The sequence below is a fragment of the Hyla sarda genome, chromosome 1, assembly GCF_029499605.1.
Source record: "Hyla sarda isolate aHylSar1 chromosome 1, aHylSar1.hap1, whole genome shotgun sequence".
In the NCBI taxonomy this organism is placed as follows: Eukaryota; Metazoa; Chordata; class Amphibia; order Anura; family Hylidae; genus Hyla; species Hyla sarda.
Window position 1 is genome coordinate 61,078,909 of NC_079189.1, and position 26,280 is coordinate 61,105,188.

At 43.3% G+C, this 26,280-nt stretch overlaps 1 protein-coding gene across 1 annotated transcript in view; it reads right to left on the reverse strand.

Annotated features, from left to right (window-relative positions):
* WDR1 (WD repeat domain 1) overlaps positions 1-20,939 on the reverse strand; it is a 47,988-nt gene extending 27,049 nt beyond the window's left edge. The window contains exons 1-4 of the mRNA XM_056555156.1: positions 20,783-20,939; positions 17,349-17,470; positions 13,167-13,257; positions 10,655-10,802 (exon numbers count right to left, since the gene is read on the reverse strand). Coding sequence (XP_056411131.1) covers positions 10,655-10,802; positions 13,167-13,257; positions 17,349-17,470; positions 20,783-20,798 — 377 coding nt within the window. The 5' untranslated portion in view covers positions 20,799-20,939. The remainder of the gene's footprint in view (positions 1-10,654; positions 10,803-13,166; positions 13,258-17,348; positions 17,471-20,782) is intronic.
* Positions 20,940-26,280: the final 5,341 nt, after the last annotated feature.

Here is a 26,280-nt window from a genome sequence, read left to right on the forward strand (position 1 = left end):
TATGCTCCAGAGGTGGTCATGTAGTTCTTTCCAGTCTGACCACAGTGCTCTCTGCTGACACCTCTGTCTGAGTCAGAAACTTTCCAGAGTAGAAGCAAGTTCCCAAAGCCACTTGTTGGAAATCACTGCTTTATAGTATTCAGTTGCATGTATTGACCTTTGAAAGCTTAAAAAGGGGTATTCCAGGATTTGGTTTTCTTCAGCCTTTAAAGGGGTACTCCGGCCCCAAGACATCTTATTCCCTATCCAAAAGGTCAGGGGATAAGATGCCTGATCGCGGGGGTCCCGCTACTGAGGCAGTCACACCCCCTCCCATAGACTTGCATTGAGGGGGCGGAACGTAAAGTCACACGGGGGTGGAGTCGTGACGTCACAATACTCCGTCCCCGTGGTCGTGAGGTTTCAGACTCTAAGCCTCCAGTGCTGCGTACAGCTCATACAGGTGGGTGCTGCATGAGAGATTGCAGGGGTCCCCAGCAGCAGGATAGGGGATAAGATGTTTTAGTGCCCGAGTACCCCTTTAAGCCCCTGATGCCAAGTTATAATACTGTGTAATATGCTTCGATTACCTTGTGCTGCTTTGTCCCCTTTTCATGCACAGGACCCAAACCTGGAAGTGCTATAGTGCAAGTCTTTATTTTACTGTTGTCTCTGACCTTTCCCAGCATTCCACACGGCCAGACAATATGTCACAAGTCACATGGTCTCCAGGGGGGTGTGGCTAGCAAGGTGGGAGGGATTTACTGAAGTATTGCTATCCACCTACCCACTGCAGTATAGCCACGCTCCTTGGAGACCATGTGACCATATTGTCTCTGGCCCCAAGGAAGGCTGGGAAAGGGTCAGAGACAACAGTAAAATAAAGACTTGCGTAATGGTCCTGTGCATGAAGAGGGACAAAGCAGCACACAGAGGTAATAGAAGCATATTACACAGTATTATAACTTGGCATCATGGGCTCAGGGGCTGAAGAAAACAAAATCCTGGAATATCCCTTTAATCATAACCCAGTGGTGCCTCCAGCTGTTGCAAAGCTACAACTCCCTGCATGCCCGGACAGCCTTTGGCTGTCCGGGCATGCAGGGAGTTGTAGCTTTGCAACAGCTGGAGGCACCCTAGATGAAAAAACACTGCCTTAACCCTTTATATATCAAATAAATATATTAAAAACCTTGACCATTCTTTAGAAGCAAATGCACATTGGTCGATATATTATTTCAATCATATATGACGACTTCCAAGAATAAATCTATAGCGAAAAACAGGGTTAATAATAGATGCGAGGAGTGTACACGTAACGCTACAGAATAATCACAGAATCGGGATTCTGAAGCATTAATTCTATAATTCTATTTGAAGGAATTTCAGCATTTCAGGCATCTTCATGGCAACCAAACTCTTCAGGGATCTTGCTCTCCTCGGCAGTAGTTGCGTGGGGGTTGTGTACATGCAACCTGACAAATCTCTCCCGCTATGTACTGGGAATCAGAGATTTACATAAAGTCTTATAGGAGGATATGCAAAGAAGGAATTGATACAATGTTCCATTGCTTTGCATGTGTTCTATGTGCAGAGGAACAGTCAAGTACAACTATAACTGCACATAAAAGGGGTTAACAATGCGTATGACGGTCATATGGTGGAAGTTGAAGACTCTGGTTTTAGGACTATCTGTTGCGCTTCCTGACACTTCCACCCCTGACCTCCTTTTCCTCTTGTAGCTGGGTGCAGAGAGTGGTCAGGTCATAGCAACCATCATTCCTTACATAGTTACTCAGGCTTTATATAGATACATAGGGGGAGCATTATCAAAACATGTCCAGAGGAAAAGTTGCCCAGTTGCCCATAGCAACCAGATCACTACTTTCATTTTTAACCATGCCTGTGCAAAATGAAAAGCGATCTGATTGGTTGCTATGGCCAACTGGGCAACTTTTCCTCTGCACAGGTTTTGATAAATCTCCTCCATAGTCCATGCTTGATACTCAATCTGTGTCACTGTCCATAACCAGGGTGCCTCCAGCTGTTGCAAAACAGCAACTCCTAGCATACCCAGACAACGGTTGGCTGTCCGAGCATGCTGGAAGTTGTAGTTTTGCAACAGCTGGATGCACCCTGGTTGGGGGTGTTAAGACAGTAAATATAATTTTTTTTTTTTTTACTTTAGTTCAGTTTCTGAAACCCACAGGTTGCTATGGCGATTCGATCCACTATATTGCCCCCATTAGGATGTAATCACTAGAGATGAGCGAACTTACAGTAAATTTGATTTGTCACAAACTTCTCGGCTCGGCAGTTGATGACTTATCCTGCGTAAATTAGTTCAGCTTTCAGGTGCTCCGGTGGGCTGGAAAGGGTGGATACATTCCTAAGAAAGAGTCTCCTAGGACTGTATCCACCTTTTCTAGCCCACGGGAGCACCTGAAAGCTGAACTAATTTATGCAGGATAAGTCATCAACTGCCGAGCCGAGAAGTTCGTGACGAATCGAATTTACTGTAAGTTCGCTCATCTCTAGTAATCACATATGCAGTTTAAGGGTACGTTCACACACACACACACACACACACACACAGGACAGAATCCTGCGCAGATTTGATGCACAGGATTTTCTGCTGCGGATTTCAATGTGAACTAAATGACTGAGCACAGCTTCTAATCGGCAGTTACAAATCCTGCGCATTAAATCTGCGCAGGATCAAGGTGAAATTTTTATCAAGTAATTAGCCAAAAGGCAGAAATGTATCGTGGGGATGTAAATTAATAAAATAAAAATAAAAAAGAAAAGAGGATGTTTCTTCTCCCTGGTGGATTCGTTTATGGGTTTGGAATCACACATGCACCCTTAGGGCTTGTCCACATGACAAAGTGGTGGGGGAAATCATCCTCAGAATCCGATATGAATTTTTATGCACATTTATTTGCAATTGGTAAAAAAAAAAAAATCTGCAGATATAATCAAAGCCACTTCCCATTGATGTCAATAAGAGATGGATTTGGAGGCAGAAAGGCACTGGTTTTTGCACCCAAATAAAAGGTGTGTGCACCACGATTTGTGCATTCAGATTCGCCTGCTGCTGTGTCCCATTCATTTCAATAAGCCGACTGGAGTAAACTAGTGTCTCTTGTCGGCTCATTTTCCAACCATATTCAGGTTTTGACCTGGACTGAAAACAGTTTTCAGCCCGGGTCAAAAGCCAGATATGGTTGGAAAATGAGCCGACTGGAGACACTAGCTGACTTATGACGGCTCATTGAAATGAATGGGGTATGGCACGAAAATGGCAGCAGACAGTTTTGGAAGGTGAGGGCTCTAAATTTAACTACCCATCATGGCTTCCCAAACAAGGGGTCAGACTGTGCTTTGCAAGTACTATACAAACCGGAGTCATGACGCCTCTCTCCGCATGTTGGAAAGCGTTCGAGACTCTTTTTTGTGTTTTGCAGTCTTTGTGAAAGTTATAAGTCAGAAGTTTAGTATTCATGTCAGTGTTTCCGGCTTTTGAAAACTACAACAACTCCCAGTATGCAGGGGCATGCTGAGAGTTGGAGATTTGCGACAGCTGGTTGGGAAACCCTAATCTACAGTATAGATATATCTAACATTATATGCTGGAAGCTTTTCTGGCACATACATAGCAAGCATATGCTGCAAACGCAACGTCAAGGTAGCCTAAATAAAAGCCAATGTGTCAAAATAATAACCAAGAAATCACTTTATAGTTCTAAACTTGTGTACAATATGTGGACACAGCGACAACTTGTGGCTATCTACATTCTGAAAATAACAAAGGCTGATGCCACACCAAGTGATGCCGTGCTTACTGCAGAAGATGGAGGTATCTGGGAGCTGCTTATCTCTATTGTTTATCAGGAATCATTTTATTTACCAAACTGAATGGACACATTGAAAGCCGAAGTAAATAAAAAGCATTACATAAGTATATCCTCTTGCTGTAGTCAGTGGTGTTACCCTGCCTATCTAGTTTCCACAGTACAATGAATATTCAGTCATCATAACATCTGTCTCTATAGTGGTTATGCTTTGAAGACTCATTTGTCATATCCTTATGTTACCCCCCCCCATTGATGAAATACCTATATATAAGATGTGTACCTCTGGCTCCACCAGTACATAACAGAACATGATTCTGAAGCAAATGGAAAGCAAACAAACCTTAAAACGGATGCGGCGAAATGAAAGCACTATTATCATCATAACAATAGCCGCTGTCATCATAAAGAGAGCTCCTAATACAACGCAAACAGCTGAAGAGCACGAGTAACAGTTACATGGACGTCGCTTTGTCATGTGCCCACTGGTATCGCACTTTACGGATGCAAGTGTTTTACCTAGGAACAGAATTGCTAAGTTAATTTCTTCCAAGAACAGCACCACACTTGTCCTCAGGTGGTGTGTGGTATTACAACTTTGTCCCATTTACTTCAATTGAGCTGCAATACTACACAACCTAAGGGCAGTTGTGGTGCTGTTTTTGTAAAGAAATCAGCTGTGTGTCGAAAACCTGGATAACTCTTAAAGGAGTACTGCAGCCTTATATAACTTATCCCCTATTCGCAGGATAGGGGGATAAGTGTCTGATCGCAGTGGGGCCGAACGCTGGGACCCCCGCAATCTCCTTACAGGGCCTTGGCTCTGTGTGGCTAATGTTTGTGTCGACGACCTCACTAAGAGGTTGACAGACACACCCCTTCAATGTATTTCTATGGGAGAGGCAGAGATGCAGCGTTTGTGCATCCCCGCTTCTCCCATAGAGTTTAATGGAGGGGGCGTGTCTGTCGACGACAAACATTAGCCACGCAGAGCCACAGCAGTTCTGGAGCCCACACAGGAGATTGTAGGGGGTCCAAGTGGTCAAACCTTCCCACGATCAGACACTCATCCTGTGGATAGGGGATAAGTAGTCAATGGTTGCAGTACTTCTTTAAGAACACAGAGGTAGAAGATGCTGGAATCTGATGTGGAGAATGGATGACAAAGTGAGAGTGTGTAGTGATAAAACTGGTGTATACAGCTGCTGTACAGACCGATGGGTCTCCATGGTGACAGACTACAAAGCTTGTACAGTCACACTCCTTTCTACAGAGTCTGTCCCAAAGTTCCTGCTACAAGTAGGTTAGAAAGAAGTAGGGGACAAATGAAAAATGTAATTATGACAGCTGGATCAGACTACACAGGGTTTATATTTGTGGTCAGTTGCCCTAGAGATGCATAGGGGCTGTTAACACACAATGGTCAGGCAGTAGAGAGAAAGAAGGAAGAAGAAAAAATAAAATAAATAAAAAAAAAAGGTTCTACAGCGCAATACTCCCCAGTACAGGTCACCTGTGTAACCCAGGAAGAAGTACAGTGCCGTCTACAAAAAAAAAAAAAAAAAAAAAAAAAAAAAAAAAAAAATCAAAATAGACAAATCACCAGGTCCAGATGGCATTCACCCCTGTGTTCTAAAGGAAGTAATGTAATAGACAGACCCCTATTTTTAATATTCAGGGACTCTATAGTGACAGGGACTGTTCCCCAGGACTGACTCATGGCAAATGTGGTGCCAATATTTAAGAAGGGGTCAAAAGGTGACCCTGGGAATTATAGACCTGTTAGTTTAACCTCGGTTGTATGTAAATTGCTTGAGGGTTTCCTAAGAGATGCCATTTTGGAATAGCTTGATAAAAATAAATGTATGACACCATATCAGCATGGCTTTATGAGGGATCGGTCCTGTCAAACTAACCTGATCAGCTTTCATGAGGAGGTGAGCTCCAGACTGGACCAAGGGGAAATCGCTGGATGTCGTATATCTGGATTTTTCCAAAGCATTTGATATGGTTCCACATAAAAGGTTGGTGCATAAAATGAGAAGGATTGGGCTGGGGGAGAATATGTGCAAGTGGGTAAGTAACTGGCTCAATAATAGGAAACAGAGGGTGGTTATTAATGGTACTTATTCTGATTGGGTGACTGTTACTAGTGGGGTACCACAGGGGTCCGTCTTGGGTCCTGTCCTATTTAATATATTAATTAATGACCTTGCAGAGGGGTTGAATAGTAAAGTAGCAATCTTTGCAGATGACACTAAACTCTGTAAAGCGGTAAACACTATAGAGGACAGTGCACGGTTACAAATGGATCTGGATAGGTTGGAGGTTTGGGCAGGGAAGTGGCAGATGAGGTTCAACACTGATAAATGTAAGGTAACGCACATGGGGAAGAAAAATCCGGGCTGGGATTATGTATTAAATGGGAGCACACTTGGGGCGACTGACATGGAAAAGGACTTGGAGTTTTAGTTAACAGTAAATTTAGCTGTAGTGACCAATGTCGGGCAGCTGCTGCCAAGGTAAATAAAATCATGGGGTGCATCAATAGGGGCATAGATGCCCACAACAAGGAAATAATTCTACCGCTGTACAGGTCACTGGTCAGACCACACATGGAATACTGTGTACAGTACTGGGCACCAGTGCACAAGATATAGTGGAGCTGGAGAGGGTTCAAAGATGGGCAACCAGAGTAATACGGGGGAATTGAAGGACTACAGTACCCAGAAAGATTATCAGAATTAGGGTTATTTAGTTTAGAAAAAAAAGAAGGCTTAGGGGAGACCTAATAACTATGTATAAATATATCAGGGGACAGTACAGAGATCTCTCCCATGATCTATTTATACCCAGGACTGTATCAATAACAAGGGGGCATCCTCTACGTCTAGAGGAAAGAAGGTTTCTACACCAGCACAGACAGGGGTTCTTTACTGTAAGAGCAGTGAGACTGTGGAATTCTCTGAGGAGGTAGTCATGGTGAACTCTGTAAGAGTTCAAAAAGGGGTCTGGATGCATTTTTGCAGAGTAACAACATTACTGGATTTATTCTGACAGTCATATTTGGAGTCAGGAAGGAATTTTTACCTCTAGTATGAGGGTTTTTTGCCTTCCTCTGGATCAACTCAACAGGGACTTATTAGGGATTACAGGTTGAACTTTATGGCCTCTGGTCTTTTTTCAACCTTATGAACTACCGTATGTTACTATGCAATGAAAGCATATTTAGAGAGCAGAGATTAAACTGAAGCATCAGTGATGCACCGATTCTGGCAAGAAAAAGAAAGCCTGCTTTACAAGCCCTTCTCTTCAAGTGTGATGATTCCCTGGGAAAGTCATACCAAAGAACTGGAGCACTCAAAATTTTTATGTTTCACAGAGTCACTGTAGTTTTAGTCATCTCTGGTAGAGTGTATTTCCCAACATATTAATCTGTATAGCCATACATGGGCCACCTACTCCAATCAATCCAGAAGATCAACACTGAAGAATTTTGTGCCAGTACTCCGCTTCAATTCTGCCTTGAATGATAGTTCTATTGACTTTAATGGTCTTTCCGCTGCTCTGTTCACATTTTGGAATTTGTGCTGATGAATTGTAGTCCGCCAGCAGATTGAACAAGTTTATTCTTCTGGCAGAAGCTGCTAGTAAAAGCCCATGAAAGTCAATGGGATTTTAGTTTTCCTGGTAAAGTGAGTTTGAAGCGCAATTGAAGCAGAATTTTTAAAGGAGAATTGAGTCAGCCTATTGTTGGTTATAGTACTGATACTGCTCCAAATTTATTTTCAAATTTTGCATACATTCTGCCCCAATTCTGTTCCAAGCATCAAATAGCAGATTGGCAGAATTTCCGGACCAAAATAATTCCCTGTCAATTACTCAGTGTAAACATACCCGAAGACTACTACTCGTCCTGAACTATAATAGATCAACCTTTGGCTGTCCAGGCATGCTGTGGTCTTTCACCAGCTGGAGGTCCACAATTTGGAAACCACCAAGATAGATGGTTGTGTAGATTTTTTTATTTTTATTTTTTTAAATCAACTGGTGCCAGAAAGTTAAACAAAATTTGGCCATGTATGGTCTCAAAGAGTGTAAGTTACTTTAATTAATTTTAATACTTCCTGTACTTAGCTGCTGTATGATCCACAGGAAGTTCATGTCTTTTTGGCTTTGTCTGACCACAGTGGTCTCTGCCGACACATCTATCCATGTCAGGAACTGTCCAGAGCAGTATAGGTTTGCTATGGGGGATTTTCTCCTGCTCTGGACAGTTCCTGACATGGACAGAGGTGTCAGCAGAGAGCACTGTGGTCAGACAGAAAGGAAAATAACATTTATATATAAGTTTTCCACCGGAGTATCCCTTTAAACAACCTTCTGGAATTTTACAAATCGAAAAACTACAATCTCAGCACACACTGTATAATAGCACTAGCTTCTCAGTCATCTAAGAGTTAACCCGCCTCTCCACAGTGTGGTGTATAGACTGATGCATTAACATGTGGAAGTCTTCCATTTCCTCTGCGCCTCCTGAGAACATATCTCCATTATACTAAATACATAGGTGGATTTATTCAGGCGTACATAGACTGTTTATGACCTATCTGGGTGCAACCAAACCATTATAGACGGTGTACTGGAAAATTCCACACAGTTCTTTCCCATACCAAAAAGAGTTGACATAGCAAACAATAAGGTTTATGATTCCTGACAGCGGCAGTACACAACATGAATTATGTCATCCACAGTGACCGCTGATGTCACCAGATTAAAGTAGTGTCAAATTCTAAGAACAGCTCCACACCTGTCTTCAGGGTGTTTGTGGTATTGCAGCTCTGCATTATTCACTACAATAGAGCCAAGCAGCAAAAGCATACAACCCATCGTCAGGGGTGGATAATTTTCTAAAAGAAAAAAAAAAAAAAAAAAAAAAAAAAAAAAAAAAAAAAAAGCCATTTTCCTCTTAGTCTACACATTACTTTTAATATTTTGTGACCTAAAAACAGTTCTACTATGAACAATAATGGCTTATCAATTCCAGCTCACTCTTTGAGACCATACATGGCCAAACCCTAACCTATATGCATTACCAATCCTATAGTCCTCTGCATATACAAGTTATCTTATTCAAGACCTTCAAAACCCCAGCTGGAGATTCACCAAGAACCCATCCATGTACTGAGGCCGGTGATACGCGGGTATTTAATCCTTTTCTCCACAAGGACCATAGAATTGAAAAACATTCCTGTCACAAGACTCTACACTATAGATATGTTGAGCAGGAGAGTAAAGCTGGCCATGTGTTGAGTGATCGTTCGCCGACAACTATCTTGATGCATCCTCAGAGCGTGCATGTACCAATAAGGAGAAAAGCACTGCCAGACCTCTGGATGCAACTTATCTTCCCAAAAACAAAGTGACTAGGCATATTGCACTGTTCTCTGCACCAACATTTCCAAATCAGGAAGACTAGGAAGACCCCCACAAACATTAGAATAGACGTTCGGCCTATCACACCAGAATTAGAGACATTTCAGCTCCTTAACAATGGAGGACACATTCAACAGTCAAAAACATGCCCTTACTATGGTATTTTCCCACACAAGCTGGAACAGGTACAAACCACTGGCTGAAAAATGATGAACCAATTCTTGGAGTGCACGCCATACCCTTATGTACAATGTCAGCTGTCCAAATCAGAAGGGTAACAGAAATACCAGCACAGACATCTGTTTTTTACTACTTGTCCTGAATATAGACCTGAATCTCTATGCCAAGCACTGTCTAGAGGCCTGGGGCCCAAGTATACAGTGGTCCCCCGACATACGATAGCCTCTCAGAGCCCATCGTATGTTAAAGGCAGCATCAACATATGGTGCGCGCCTGTGTGTCGCGAGACGGCATCCAGTGTATGTCACAGGCTCCTGACTAATGATTTCCCCTAAAAGTCCCCTAAGGGGACAAATAAAGTTTAAAAAAAATAAATAAATAAAAAAAGTTACACGTTAACCCCCCTTCCTTATTAAAAGTTAAAGTCACCCCCATTTTCCCAAATTCCATATTAAAAAAATAAAAATGTAAACAAAAATAAAGAGCGCGAAGAGCCCTCATTCATCCCTGTATACTGAAAAAAAAAAAAAAATTTAAGTATACTGAATTTTTTTTTTTTAACTTATGTTAAAAAAAAATAAAAAAATAAAAATAAATAAAACCTATATATGTTGGGTATAATTTCCATCATATGGGCCTACACACACTCAACATACAATGGTCGTCCCGGAATCAATTACCAGTTTTCCCATAGAGATATGTACTCAACATATGGTTTCAACATACAATGTTCCTCCTGGAACCAATTAATATCATATGTTGAGGGACCACTGTATAGGGAGAGATATCAAAACCTTTCATTCTTAACAAGGCCTCTGAGAAATAAGAAGCAATCCGATTGGTTGTTAAGGGCAATCGGTCAAGTTTTCCTCTCCTCCCCAACCCGAGTCTTTTAAGGTTCTGCATAGTAAAAGAGCACTGGACCACTGCTAAACGCCGACAATATTAGTCACAGAATCTCAAAGTAAGAAACCTCGGAATATGGCGCCATACCAAACAGAGCTCAGAGCTGGAGATTTTAGGAATACCTTTCTAGTTCAGGGCACATGATAAAGTGTAGGCCTAAATCCGAGGGTCATCATGCTACATAGGAAATAACTGGAAATGCCAGTTAAAAGAAATTAAATGATTTATGGAGGTGAAACCTACAATACTTCACAACCACAAACCTCCCAACACAACCTAAAACAGCAGCAAATACTTACTTTTCTCTTCCTTCACCAACCACTGCGATTCTCTTGCTGTCCTCGGTCCAGGACATGTCCTTAATCTTCCCCGCAAAGGGCTGGTACTCATACTTCAGGAGATGCTCCTTCTGTGTGGTGTCCCATATTCTTAGCTTACCGGTGATATCTACATACAAGAACAGTGATACTTCTCAGACCCATTACACATGACACCAGTGAACTTACTGAATAATACATAGGCATTTATACGCATTCTGCGGCCAGGCATTTCCATTTAGCATGTTCTCCATCTACTCCTTTCACTTAGTACCTTCCCTATAATGTCATATGTGCCTGTTTGGTATGACCATGGAGGAGAGAACTACAAGCATCATAGACCCAGGTAATAAGGGAGGTTATCTGGTAATAGAAAATACCCCATCAGGAAATCCTATATTGAGGTAATAAAAAAACTGGAGGAACCCTACTCTTTTCTATTTAAATAAACATCTCAATCTTTAAAAGTCCAAAGTTGTCAGCCCCCACGATAGGAAAAGAACTTGTGCAAAAAACTTCTCGTGCACACGTTTTTTTCTCAGTGAGGGGTAAAGGGCATAGTATTTACTTTCAAGTTTAGTTTTACTATGAACTTACAACGTTCCGCCCGGGCATGCTGCAAGCTGTAATTTTGCAACACGTCCTCAGTTTGGAGACGCACTCCCTCCCTGTTTCTTCCATTAAATGATGCAGGCATGAAACGTACTACCTCTCCGTAGTAGGGCTGGGCGGTATGACCAAAGGTGTATCACGGTATTTTTTTTTTTAACTTACGCTGGTTCCACGGTATATAACGGTATTTTCACCCCCCAATCATGTGACCCACGCGCGGTGTTCGGCTTCTCCCCACCCCCCCAAATCATGTGACTCGATTAATGATCAGCCCAGCAGGGTACTACTCACAGATGTCAAGCACTGCCCTCCTCCTCTCTGTTGGGGGCCGCCGGCGATGGAACTCGCTGTACGCAAGTGGTCTCCAACCTGCGGACCTCCAGCTGTTGCAAAAGTACAACTCCCAGCATGCCCGGACAGCCAACGGCTGAGCCCACTGTCATGTAAGAAGCCGGCTTCTTACATGACAGTGGGCTCATCCTATCACTGCCGTTGGCTGTCTCCGGGCATGCTGGAAGTTGTAGTTTTGCAACAGCTGGAGGTCCGCAGGTTGGAGACCACTTGCGTAGAGCGAGTTCCATCGCCGGCGGCCCCCCAACAGAGAGGAGGAGGGCAGTGTTTGACATCTGTGAGTAGTACCCTGCTGGGCTGATCATTAATTTGGGGGGGCAGAACAGCGCTGGTGGGTAAGTTCCCCGATGTGGGGACAGCGCTGCGCTAGGCTGATAAAACATTCCCGAGGGGGAGAGGCCCAACCGGTATTGCGGTATGGGGGGGGGGGGGGGGGAATTCATATCGTGCAGCCCAAAAAATTCGGTATTCGGTATGAACTGGTATACCGCCCAGCCGTACTCCGTAGGCACAAATATTACTACATTCTAGTCTCCCTAACTTAACTCCTTAAAGGACAATGGACGTATATTTACATCCAAATGCCCCCTCCTGTTATATGAAGTGGGCTCAGGAGCTGAGCGTGCTTCACACCCGATGGGTCCAGGTTGCTATCCGCAATCAGGACCCATGGCTAATGCTGCACAGAGTCGATCGGGCTGAGGTCAAGTATTAACCCTTTACACACACACACACCACGATCAAAGTTGATTGTGGCATCTAAAACAGGAGAAAAGTCATCCCGGCTAGCTCAGTGGGCTGTTCAGGACCGCTGCAGTGAAACAGCTGAGAGGACAGCGGAAGGGGCCTTACCTGCCTCCTCACCGTCTGATCTGTCCCTCGATGCTCCAGTCAGCATCAGCAGGCTGGAGCAGTCGAGCACCGATAACACATCAATGCTATGGCATCGCATTGTTCAGTGCATGCAATCTAAGGATTGCAGTATAAAAAGTGATCAAAAAGTTCCATCAAAGCAACGGTACCGATAAAAACTTTAGATCATGGCGCAAAAAATAATCCCTCATACAGCCCAATATAAAGAGGAAAAAAAATGTTATAGGGGTCAGAAAGAACATTTTTAAACATGCTAGTTTTCATACAAATCGTTATAATTTTTTTTTTTTCTTTTTTTTTAAGAAGTAAAACAAAAATAAAACCTATATATAAGTTGAGTATCATATTAATCATATGGACCCACAGAATAAAGAAAGTGTCACGCTCTGCGTAAAATCGGAAGCCCCCCAAAAGTTACAAAATGGCTTTCCGCCAATCTGTGGGGTTACACAAATAAATAACAATAAATTATAAAATAAAATCACACACACACACGGCAAGTTCTGCTTTGGTCTAGTTTCACCCCCCCCCCCCCCCCCCCCCAAAAACTTTTTTTTCTTTTCTCCGCATTCGCTAAAATAATTAAATGGTTTACTACACAGGGGTTAAGCAGCAGTCTTTGTAGTGTTCTTTATGTCACCACGTTACAATAACCTACCTCCAGAGGCAATGTAGAATCCACTGGGAGCGTATTTGGCAACAACAACTTGGTGAGCATGCTCGGTGTAGACATCTGCAATGGCCGGGTTCTACAATGGGAAATACAATATAACAGATGACGTCATTCCCTTTCCCTGGTTGAACTTGATGGACATATGTCTTTTTTCGACCGTACTAACTATGTAACTATGTAACTATGTAACTATGTCATAAACAGATGGCGAACGTTTTATCTTAAGTACAAGGTGCAAAGAGTGAACAGCTCCATATTATATCGTACATACATGGCATATGCACCGCCGCTTATCATAAAGTAAACAGCGTAAAGCCCCATCTGTAGATCAGCTGTATGGAGGGGGGGCTGTATTTAGCATCATATAAATGGGGAATCAGAAAATCAAAGCCGAGCTACAAAGCAGAGCATTAATAATTCATCCTGTGATTCCAGATTTCTATCCATCCTCATTATAGACACGTTACATGAAGGAGGCACAGATCATTGACTGCGAGCAGGGATGTCCAGCTGTGCACCGGCTTACCGTAGCTTTAAGAGCATTAGACACACACGGCCTGCCTGGCAACAAGGCACCAGATCTTTTCTAATAGGGCAGAGGCAACCCAGGATCAAGAATTACATCCTTCATTACATGCTTTAAAATTGAAGATATAGTGGCAGACAGGGGGTTTAGGTCAAAGTTTAGGGTGGGATCAGAAGAAGGGGGGGGGTGTTCCATAGATTTTCATAATACAGTTTAGCACTGCTACGTCTACACTGCTTCACACATGTCGGCAGAATCATCGGCTGCTGGAGTATTAGGGACGTCGGCAGCCAGTTTTAAGAGTCTGACGACATACCCCTGGCGCAGGGGAACAAAAGCGTTTTGTGAACCTTAAAAGGGGTACTCCACCCCTAGACACATTATCCCCTATCCTTTGGATGTCTTATCACAGTGGTTTCCCCCCTCCCCCCCCCCCCCCCCCCCCGATCTCCCTACAGCACCCGGCGTTCGTTCAGAATGCTGGCTGCGGCACTGGAGGCTCGTGATGTCAGGGCCACGCCCCCTCACTGCAAGTCTATGGGAGAGGGTGTGACGTCACGAGGGGGCATGGCCGTGACATCAGCGCCGCATCGCTCTGTGCACCGGATGACTGCGGTGCTGCAGCAGAGATGGCGGGGGTTCCCATCGGCGGGACCCTAGCAATCAGATATCTTATCCCCTATGCTTTGGATAGGGGATAAGATGTCTAGGGGGTGAATTACCCCTTTAAGGTCAGGTTCACACGTACGCAACTCCAAACTGACAAATTCTGTCTGGAGCTTCCTAGTGCAGTAAGAGCCGACTGAGTCTGTTGGTGCTAGGACCATGCAGATATTGCAGTCCCCAAAGAGGGCAATGTCTGCACAGCAGATTGTGCATAAAGAATTGACAAGACCATTGTTTTGGAGGTGGAATATCTGCCTTTAAAAAAATTCTATAGTGTGCAGAGGAATCCCATAACCGGCAATTTTTGAAGTGGAATTTTAGAACAGAACTCAGCATGGAAATTGCTTAGTGTGAACACAGTCTAAATGTACCTGCTAAGCAATTGAGTTTTACAACCAGGAGACATTCAGGTAGTCGGTGGGAGTATAAAAAGGTCTCTTCTTTCAACGAAGGGGATAAAGGATCTCTTTACTGACCAAATACATAAGGCTACACAATAATGACAGGGAAAACTTCGCAATGCAAAGATTTGGCCAAGAATTTGCAACTGAGAAAAATTTAAATATGCTGGGTCTAAGCCAACAGAAGAATAATTTAAATGTATTTTTGCATCAATATTATAGACACAAGTCCCAGCCTGAACGCAGGTCTAAAGAGCAGACATGACAGCACCATAGTGATCTATTGTCTCTACCTGGGCTTGTGGCTATAATACAGATGCACCTGTAATGTCCCAGTACAGGATAACCCTGTACAGTACTTAGGCCCTGTCAGGTTGAGTCCCTCAGTGTTCTGGGGGCTCTCCTGAAGTGTCTCCCCCAGTATTGAATCTAGTGTTACCATGTATAGTCAGTATAATGTTATGTACTAGGTATATAAAGTATAAAGGACCTTTGGAGGTATCACATGTTATGTTCAAATGATGTGTTATGTTACCCAGAGAGCACCAGTTGACCACCTGACCTGCAACTTGACCAATGTGCTTCTGGCTCAGCCCCCCCCCCCTTTATAAAAGAGGGGGAGCCATTACAATCTGACTCTTTTGCTCTTACACCATCACTCCTGCTGAGGAACAGCAAAGCACAAACACCTCAGATCCAGCATCCAGTACACCTGGAGGCCTCAAGCCTGCATATGTCAGTAAGTCCAGCCATCTATGTCTACTGTCTTTACCTACAACACAGTTACCTGTCAAGTCAATTATAGTCAGAGTGGCTGCATGGAAGTCTGATCAGAGTATTGCAACCCCAAGCAAGCTGCAAGGCCCTTTCAGTGGTACTGGTTGATCCGGGATTCTGGCCTAGCTGTAAAGACTGTAAACAACCGTCTGACCTCAGTAAAGCCTCCGTTAACCATAACCTGGTCGTGGACTCTTCTTGCACTGCCTAACCTTGGGATAACAGGGATATCATTTTGTTGGTTACCAGTCCCCAAAAACCACTCTGGTGTCTCCAACATTAGGAGTTAATAACATCTTGCCCCTGAGGTTAGTACCATCTGCCCCATCCACCTACATCCTTCACGCCCCGTCGTCACCCCACAAATATGGGGTCACCACACACCAAAAATAAAAACACAACATGCAAGCTCATTATGCTTGGGTAAAACTGACCTAATAGCGAAAAATTCCTTTATTAGTAAAGAACATCGGTATTCACAGTAGTTCAGAAGGAGAGTCCTGCCAGAGAGCCCCTTATACCTCTGCTTATTTGACTTTGGGAGTGCAAAGTTATATATGTGGGAAAACATGCTATGGATTTTTTAGCCAGAGATCGTATTACAGTTCAGAGTTACAATGAGGAAGTCAAAATCTGAAATAAAAGGTCATTGAGGATTTGCTCCAGACAACTTGTGGGTGCACAGCAGTCTCCAGATACCCTGACATGTAGGAGGTATGTAGGAGATATTGGGTTCTCTGCAGTCTTCTAGCAGTAATAACCTCTGTATATGGAGACTAGCCCTGTCAGGAATGAATCACACGAGTCAGCTCTGCGGGCGCGGCTCTGAGTCACCTCACCTCAATACGTAGGACCTACGGGCAGGAAATAAGGGCCTCACTGTGCACTGCCACCACATCCCAGCCAAACAAGACGCCACTCGCTCAAGTTCCTGGAACTTTCTCTCCATATGACCAGTAGTAATGTGCACACACAGAATACCGAGCAGGTCCTGCAACATGTGCACGTACTTCCCCTATTACATACTTCTGCTATATAAGTGTACAGCAGGACACAACGCTTCCTTCTGTATCGAGCTGTGACTTCCTTTGGATATAAAGACACTAGACACCCTCTGGCAATGTCAAGATAAAAAAAAAAAAAAAAAAAAAAAAAAATCTGATCTTTTGAAGTCATCCCTTATAAGTCACATATTGTAGACAGACTTAAAGGGGTATTCCGGGTTTATACATCTTATCCCCTATCCCCTCGCTGCGGGTCTCAAGGGGATACATTTTAATCTAGGGATAAACCCTTGAACACATGAGCCTACCTTAGGAGCCAAAACTAAACTCCTTTAAGGCCCCTTTCACACTACAGGTATCCTGTAAAGAACGGCGTTATTACTCCCAACAAAAAGTCCAGAAAACGTCCGTCAGAAAAAATCCCATTTATGCCAATGGGATTTTGTGAACATCCTTTCGCATCAGGCATGTCACTTATTTTTGCCGGCACAAAAGACTGTGCATGCACTAATGTTTGGTCCGGCAAAAAAATAAATAAATAAATTTAAAAAAAGGGATTAAACTGGTAATGGATGAACAACATCATTTTTTTTTTAAATTTATTTATTTATTTTTTTTAAGGAAAAAATATCTTTTTTTTTTTCATCCGTTAAAATAACGGCAGCAAAAAAGCAGGATGATACCTGTAGTGTGAAAGGGGCCTTAGAGAGTATTTGGAGAGTAGATAGTTTACTACAGAAGGCCTTAGATTAGAGGATGATCCAGCGTCCATAGAGAAGTGGTGATGCCGTACCTCAATATTCCTGATGATCACACATTTCCCATTCGTGTACACAAAGTTGTTGCCCTTGGGGTCTCCTCCAAGAACCTTGGCCACGCCACGTTCCATCTGAGGAAGGCTGGCAAACACATGTTCTAAAAAGAAGAGGGAAAAAAAATGCATAAGTTGCAAGAATCACACACTTAATGGGCATTCCTATCTCATATAGTGATGGCACATGTTATTCTTTTATAATCATGGGGACCTGCTGCAATCCTGAGAATGAGAGGGCTCAAGCACTGTGTCCCATACAGCTGTTTCTGTATAGTGAAGGAACCGTCAGCAGTCCATAGCGATTGTGTAGGGCAGTGGTCTTCAAACTGAGGACCTTAGGAGGCTGTAAAACTACAACTCCCAGCATGCCCACATAATTTGCTCTGTTATCCAGAGCGTGGCAGGACCTTCCACATGATGTACTTCATGGTGCGGCAGGTCCTGCACCACTAAGAGCAGAGGATGCAGAGGCCTAAGCAGGGGGGTGGGATTTTTACTATTTTTCTTTTGAAGACTTATTGGGGGCATCTACCTCAGAGGTTCACTACCTACCTACTGGAGGCTTCTACATAGAGTGGGGGTAAAAGACCAATAGGTTGGTGGGGAATCCTCCCTAATACATTAAACCCCCCAGAAAATAGGTAGGTAGAGTCTACCTATTCATTTTCTGGGGGCTTCTACCTATGAGGCAGGATTCCTTACCTACCGGGGTCTCCTACTTATTAGTGAGGATTCCCTACCTACAGGGGGGGGGGGGGGGGGTTCTACTTAATAGGGAGGGGGTGATTTCCTACCTGCAAGGAGCTTCCACCTAATAGGAGGCTCCCAACCTACCTATCTTCTGGAGTCTTTTACCTAATTGGAGGGGCTGGGGGAGCTTCTATCGAATAGAGGGGAACTACCTACCAGAGGCTTCTAAGCTAATGGGGGGGGGGGGGGAAATCCCAACATATTGGTAGCATCTACTTAATAGGGGGGGGTGATTCCTTACATAAGTACTAGGGGGCATAACAATTGTGAGTGTTAGTAAGGGCCTCATGTTGGACTTTTGCCTACAGCTTTACAGTCTAGAGCAGTTTCCTTCAACCTGCGGACCTCCAGATGTTGCAAAACTACAACTCCCAGCATGCCCGGACAGCCGTTGGCTGTCCGGGCATGCTGGGAGTTGTAGTTTTGCAACATCTGGAGGTCCGCAGGTTGGAGACCACTGGTCTAGAGCCACCTCTGCTGTCACATGACATTAAAACAAAAATATTTGTGATTGGCATCAGTGAGTTACACAGAACTGGTATTTTATCTTTGAAAACTGATGTTGAGGAATAGATACAATGTATAAGCATGTCATAGAATGTTTTGTTATGGGGCACAAGGGAATGTTACATTGTAGAAGTTACAGAGCCGGCCTATGGGGGTATACAGAGTCTGGGGCAGTAAATATCTGTGCACATTGTTATGGGGCACAAGGGAATGTTACATTGTAGAAGTTACACAGCCAGCCTGTGGGGGGGGGGGGGGGGGGGGGGTTATACAGAGTCTGGGGCAGTAAATATCTGTGCACATTGGTAACCAGAGGATCTGTCCAGACGGATCTAGAAATACCTAAAATTCCATATAAACCCTAAAAAGGCAGCAGGGACAGCACTACACGATCATGGGCCTTTATTCTACCTACATGTCTATAGGTGAGGGGCGGACTCCCAGACAACCCCCCCCCCCCCCCCCCCATTACTATATCCACACAGAAAGAATCCCCAACACATGACAAGATAGAGGATCATAGGATGATCTATAGATCTACAATATTACAGTAATCTGCCTGAATGGGACCTGACAGATCATCAGATATTCTGGATTATTAGATCGTTATGGGAAAACTGTATAGGATTTAACTAGAGAACCTGCCGGAAAGACGACCACACGTGACTGTGCTCCTGCTGTATGTCCAGATCAGGTGGTGAGCCGCCATGTATGCCAGGAAGAGCTACAGAGCTTTTCTATAGTTTAGAACTTCATGGCAGCCAGCCAGAGCCCCCAATAAGTGCAACCCCCCCCCCCCCCACATTGCAGTACACCTGTCAGCAGGAGCCCCCCACATAGAACACCATCCTGCAGGAGCCCCACACTTCAAAACACCAGCCAACCCCCACATGACAGCCAAGAGGGGCCCCCTATATAAGAGCACAGCAGTCAGCAGGGGACCCCATAGGCGACTCCTTATACAAGGAGCAGGGTCCCATAAGAGGTCCCAGGACCCCCACATAACAGCATGCTAGGCAGAAAGGAACACCAACCCCCCACACAAGTCTGGAGGTGCCCCCCACATAACAGTACACAGCCAGTCAAAAGGGGTCCCCTATATAAGAGCAAAGCAGTCAGTAGGAGACTCCTTATACTGCTATAAAGGAGTCATCTGCTGGCTGGTGTTCTGTCAGCAGGGTCCCATAAGAGGACACAGGAGCCCCCAACACACACAAATTCAGCACACAAGTCTGGAGGAGCCCCCCACATAACAGTACTGTACACAGCCAGCAGGGTGCACAAGTCTAAACAAAATGCTAGTCAGCAGGGGGATCCCGATAAGGGGACATCAGTCAGCAGGGCCCCCCCTTTTTCAGCATGACAGCCAACAGGCCTATCAATATAACAGGACACCAGAGGCCCCCGCACATATAAGAGCACCCCAGCCATAAGTGCTCCCCCAAAAAGTCTCCCTTGTCAGTAAGTACCAATCAGTGAGAACACAGCAGAGCCGCACATAACCGCAAACTAGTAAGTAGAAACACCCACATAATACCACCTCAGCCTGCAGCCTCCCCCATAACAGCACAGCAGCCCCCCACCCAATACCAGAACCCAGAATGCAGGAGACCCCACAGAACAGTCCTCCGACCTGCTGGACACTCACATTCTCTCTCTCTCTCTCTCTCTCTCCCCCAACCCCCCCCCCCAATATAACAGCACCCCAGCCTGCAGGGAGTGCCACATAATTGTATTCTAGTCAGCAGGGGGCCCCCCATAAAGTTATACCAGCTGCCAGGAGCCCCCCCCCCCCCCCCCATAGCAGTAGGGCCCCCACATAGATATGCATCAAGTGCTCAGTATGCAGAGCATTGCCCCATCATCCACACAGCAGGATAGATATGTATGAAGTGCTCAGTATGCAGAGCATTGCCCCATCATCCACACAGCAGGATAGATATGTATGAAGTGCTCAGTATGCAGAGCATTGCCCCATCATCCACACAGGAGGGAGGAGATCTCTGCAACAGGCTGGGAGCGGCCGGAGAACTCCATGACAAGTGCGGAGAGCGGCGGCGGCTCTGCGGTACCTGGGTGGGGGTCCCCCGCTGCATGCACCCGGTGCTGACGTCACTGCCCCCCAGTATACAGGACAGACCCCCGGCCTCACTTACTGATCTCGTAGGGCATGGTGCTGTGTACGGAGCCTGTGTGAAGTGTACGGAGCCGCCTCTGCTCCCGGCCGCCCAGCGATTCAAACCCGGAAGCCAAAGGCGAGAGCTCCAGCTGCGACGTCTCCCTGTGGCTGTGACCATATATGGTCAACAATGAGCGCTCCTCCAGCCGCTCCCCCCGCCCGCTCAGCGCTGTCACTCCGCCGTGACGTCACCGGTGGGCGGGGAGACTGTCAGCGCCATGTTTAGTGTGGGCTGGATGGCGCTCCCAAGGGATTCTAATGGGCTGTCATGTCTATTATATTCAATCCTTGTAGACTGGAGGAAAGGCGCAATCTTTAGTTCTAACCCCGAACCAATTTTCTAAACTTCATACATTCATTCATTCATTCTGTTCCCATAGAAACGTGCAATCTCGCCTCATAGCAGGATGCTAAACCTCATTCTGTTACTATAATGAGTAAATGTCATCATTTTACGGTGCAATACGAAAAAAGGGCCCTAAACTGTATTCATTGATTCATTCATTCTTTTTATTCCCAGATACATTCATGTAACAATTTTCATTCTAATCTTATAGATAAATGTATTTCATTCATTATGTTACTATTGAGACAAATATGATTATTTTTATTTATTCTGGTTGATGACACCATGCAAAACAAAAAAAAACTTAATCCATTCATTAGGTCATTCTAACACCACAGAGATTAGTCTAAAAATGGTAATTCTATTCTCATAGCACCATGTTAAACTTCATTCATTCAGTGTTACTATAGTGCAGTGGTCTTCAACCTGCGGAACTCCAGATGTTGCAAAACTACAACTCCCAGCATGCCCGGACAGCCGTTGGCTGTCCGGACATGCTGGAAGTTGTAGTTTTGCAACATCTGGAGGTCCACATGTTGGAAACCATTGCGTATAGTGAGGTCTTTTCATTTACAGTACAGACCAAAAGTTTGGACGCACCTTCTCATTCAGAGTTTTCTTTATTTTCATGACTATGAAAATTGTAGATTCACACTGAAGGCATCAAAACTATGAATTAACCCATGTGGAATTATAGACATAACAAAAAAGTGTGAAAATATGTCATATTCTAGGTTCTAGCCACCTTTTGCTTTGATTACTGCTTGCACACTCTTGGCATTCTCTTGATGAGCTTCAAGAGGTAGTCACCTGAAATGGTCTTCCAACAGTCTTGAAGGAGTTCCCAGAGATGCTTAGCACTTGTCGGCCCTTTTTGCCTTCACTCTGCGGTCCAGCTCACCCCAAACCATCTCGATTGGGTTCAGATCCGGTGACTGTGGAGGCCAGGTCATCTGGCACAGCACCCCATCACTCTCCTTCTTGGTCAAATAGCCCTTACACAGCCTGGAGGGGTGTTTGGGGTCATTGTCCTGTTGAAAAATAAATGATGGTCCAACTAAACGCAAACCGGATGGAATAGCATGACTCTGCAAGATGCTGTGGTAGACATGCTGGTTCAGTATGCCTTCAATTTTGAATAAATCCCCAACAGTGTCACCAGCAAAGCACCCCCACACCATCACACCTCCTCCTCCACACCAGCACACCTGTGAAGTGAAAACCATTTCAGGTGACTACCCCATGAAGCTCAACAAGAGAATGCCAGGAGTGTGCAAAGCAGTAATCAAAGCAAAAGGTGGCTACTTTGAAGAACCTAGAATTTGACATATTTTCAGTTGTTTCACACTTTTTTGTTATGTATATAATTCCACGTGTTAATTCATAGTTTTGATACCTTCAATGTGAATCTACAATTTTCATAATCATGAAAATAAAGAAAACTGTGAATGAGAAGATGTGTCCAAACTTTTGGTCTGTACTGTGTTACAACCATAAAACAGTTTAAAACTTCATTCATTCATCTGTTCTATCCGCTCCCGCAGGGTGTTTGCTCCACTCCCGCAACATTTGTGTCCAATCATGCCCGCACCCGCTACCGCTAAAATGTTTGTCCAATCCCGCTCACTCCCGCTAGCATAGAAATGTACAGACACTGAGGTGCAATGCTCTGCACATACTACTCATGTATAATAGTGTGTGCAGTACATTTTATATAGGTTTTATTTTTATTTATATAGGTTTCATTTTATTTGACTACTTATAAAAAAAAAAAAATATATATATATATATATATATATATATATATATATATATATATATATATATATATAACTACATGCACCAAAATTACTATGCTTAAAATGGTCCTTTTCTGACCCCTATAACTTTTTCATTTTTCCGAGGGCTAATTTACTGCACCGTGGTCTGTAGTTTTTATTGGTACAATTTTTGTGTTCATGGGACTTTTTGATCGCTTTTTATTATATTTTTTATGGCATATGAAGTGACCAAAAATGCGTAATCTGGGACTTTAGCATTTTTTTCCCTTTTACGCCATTGACCATGCAGTTTAATTAACATTATTTTTTAATAGTTCAGATATTTACGCACGCAGCAATACCACATACGTTTATTTATTTTACATTATTATAGTCAAAAAATGGGGGGTGGGGATTCAAGCTTTTATTAGGGAATGGGTTAATGGTAAGGGGTTAATTTTTATTTATTTTTTTTACACTTTTTTACTTTTTGTTATAGCTCCCATAGGGTAGGGTATACCAAGCTGCAGTCACTTACATACCCAGCTGGGGCCGCAGCACAAGCACAGTGCACTTTGTGTCTGTGTAAATTGTGAGGAACACTGGTGGCAGCTCTCTGACCTACTGGGCCGGCAGGAGAAGACGCAGAGAGTACACTATCCTCCAGGGCAGGCTGAGCTCAGCGAGGGCTCCACAAAATGGTGGTGCAACAGTGGCAGGGGGAGGAGACAGGACAGGGAGGGGCACTGTGAGTGTGAAACAGTCAGTCTCTGTCTGAGTCCCACTTAAATTGAGGCTGGTGCTGGATTTTGCAGGATTTGCAGGACCCGCAGGCATAGTACCTTACCGCCCATGCACGCCCGCAGCAGTCTCCTGACCGCCCGTGCACCCGCACGTTTTGGGATGGGCCCCCCGGGTCCCATGGGATCCCAATCCCAATGCAATCCTCTAAATTTGTCTAACCATCCTAATTTTTTCTATTAACATAGCACCATGTTAAACTTCATTCATTCATTCATTCATTCATTCAGTCAGTCAGTCAGTCTTACTATAGTGAGCTCTTTTCATTTATTTCAGCCATAAAACTCTGTGCAAAACTTCATTCATTCATCCGTTCTATCATCTTAGAGATTAGTCCAACCATCCTATTTTTTTTCCTATTAACATAGCACCATGTTTAACTTAAAGGGGTATTCCAGGCCAAAACTTTTTTTTATATATCAACTGGCTCCGGAAAGTTAAACAGTTTTGTAAATTACTTCTATTAAAAAATCTTAATCCTTCCAATAGTTATTAGCTTCTGAAGTTGAGTTGTTGTTTTCTGTCTAACTGCTCTCTGATGACTCACATCCCGGGAGCTGTGCAGTTCCTATGGGGATATTCTCCCATCATGCACAGCTCCCGGGAAGTGACATCATCATTGAGCAGTTAGACAGAAAACTTCAAAAGCTAATAACTATTGGAAGGATTAAGATTTTTTAATAGAAGTAGTTTACAAATCTGTTTAACTTTCCGGAGCCAGTTGATATATATATATATATATATAAAAAGGTTTTGCCTGGAATACACCTTTAATTAAATCTGTTACTATAGCCATAACACTGTGTAACTTCATTCATTCTAGTACACTAAACTTAATTTATACATTTAATCTGTTACTATTTTATGGCTAGAATAACAATGTTCATTCTAGCCATAAAATTGTTTGCTAAACCTAATGTATTCATTCTATTTACACAATGATTAAAATAACAACCTTCATTCATTCTGGCCACATAGCGCCAGGCTAAATAAAAAATACTTAAATCATTCTAATACCACATAGATTTCTATAATAATGGATTAAAACTATGTGAATTCCAGCCACATCGTACCATGCTAAACACCATTTATTATAGAGAGCAGTGTACTAATCTTCATTCATAGATTCCAATACCAAATTCACTGTTTTTATTATGTCATATATTAGTGTAACAATCTTTGACAGCAATATGCCTATTAGCATCCATTTAGTCTGCTGTTATGAATATCATTGTAATGTCCTCTAACATGGCACTTAAACTGTAGAGACTAATGAAACAACCTTAATCTAACATAGTCACATATGTAGAAATATTCTAATTACCATTCATTCACATATTCGTTCAATATGTCTTCATAGAGGTCAATGTAGTAATCTTCATCTAATATAGTGTCATAAGCAGAAATGGTCTAATTACCATTAATTCATTCACTCATTCATTTTGTCTCCATGGAGGTCAATGCAACAATCTCCATCTAATATAGTCACATAAGTAGCAATGTACTACTTACCATTAATTAATTCATTAATTCATTCATTAATTTACTCATTCATTCAATATGTCACCATAGAGGTCAATGTAACAATCCTTATCTAATATAATCACATAAGTAACAATGTACTTAACTTCAATTAATTCATTCATATACTCATTTATTCATTCAATATGTCACCATAGAGGTCAATGTAAGAATGCTTATCTAATATAGTTACGTAAGTAGCAATGTACTTACCATTCATTAATTTATTCATTAATTCACTATTTCAATTATTCATTCAGTATATCCTTTTTAGAGGTCAATATAACAATTTTTATCTAATATAGTCATATAAGAAGCAATGTACTATTTACAATTCATTCATTTGTTCATTTAATTATTCATCCAATATATCCTTTTAGTTTAAAAAACATTCATCTAATATGGTCACAAAGGTAACAATGTAGACATTGCTATTCATTTACTTATTCAGTTTTCTCTTTCCATAAATATCACTTTCCTTCAGTTTATACTCATAGTACAAAGCCAGGAATGGCTCTAAACATTTTTAATGGTCCCCTTTTTATGATCTCTTCCTGGCTTTGTATTCAATAATTCTAATAAAAAACCTGAATGTGTGAACGCAACCTAAAGGAAAACGGTCACCCGTTCACCCGCACTATAACCCGATACACCGGGTTATGGTGCGGTGATTAGGAGACCGATGCAGGGTCTCGAACTGCTATGCCTACTTGCAGTCTGGAGCCCCGATCCTCCAAAGGTCCCCCGCTGACTTGCGCTTTGAGGTGGGTCTGCCAGCTAGATTTAAATATTCATAAGCTCCGGTCACGTGAGCGCTGAGTAGGCACGAGCCAGTGACCAGCGCTTATGAATATTTAAAGGTTAACTGTCACTAAACTCCCCCTTCACTACCCAGAGGTACTGGCTGGTAGTGCGGGGGGACGCTGATCAATATGCTACCTACCATGCCCGGATCTGTCCAGCCGTTCGCCCATTGTCTTCATTATTCCTGATATGCAAATGATCTTCTAACTGGCAGGGGAGGGGTTACATACCTTCATCTAGTGC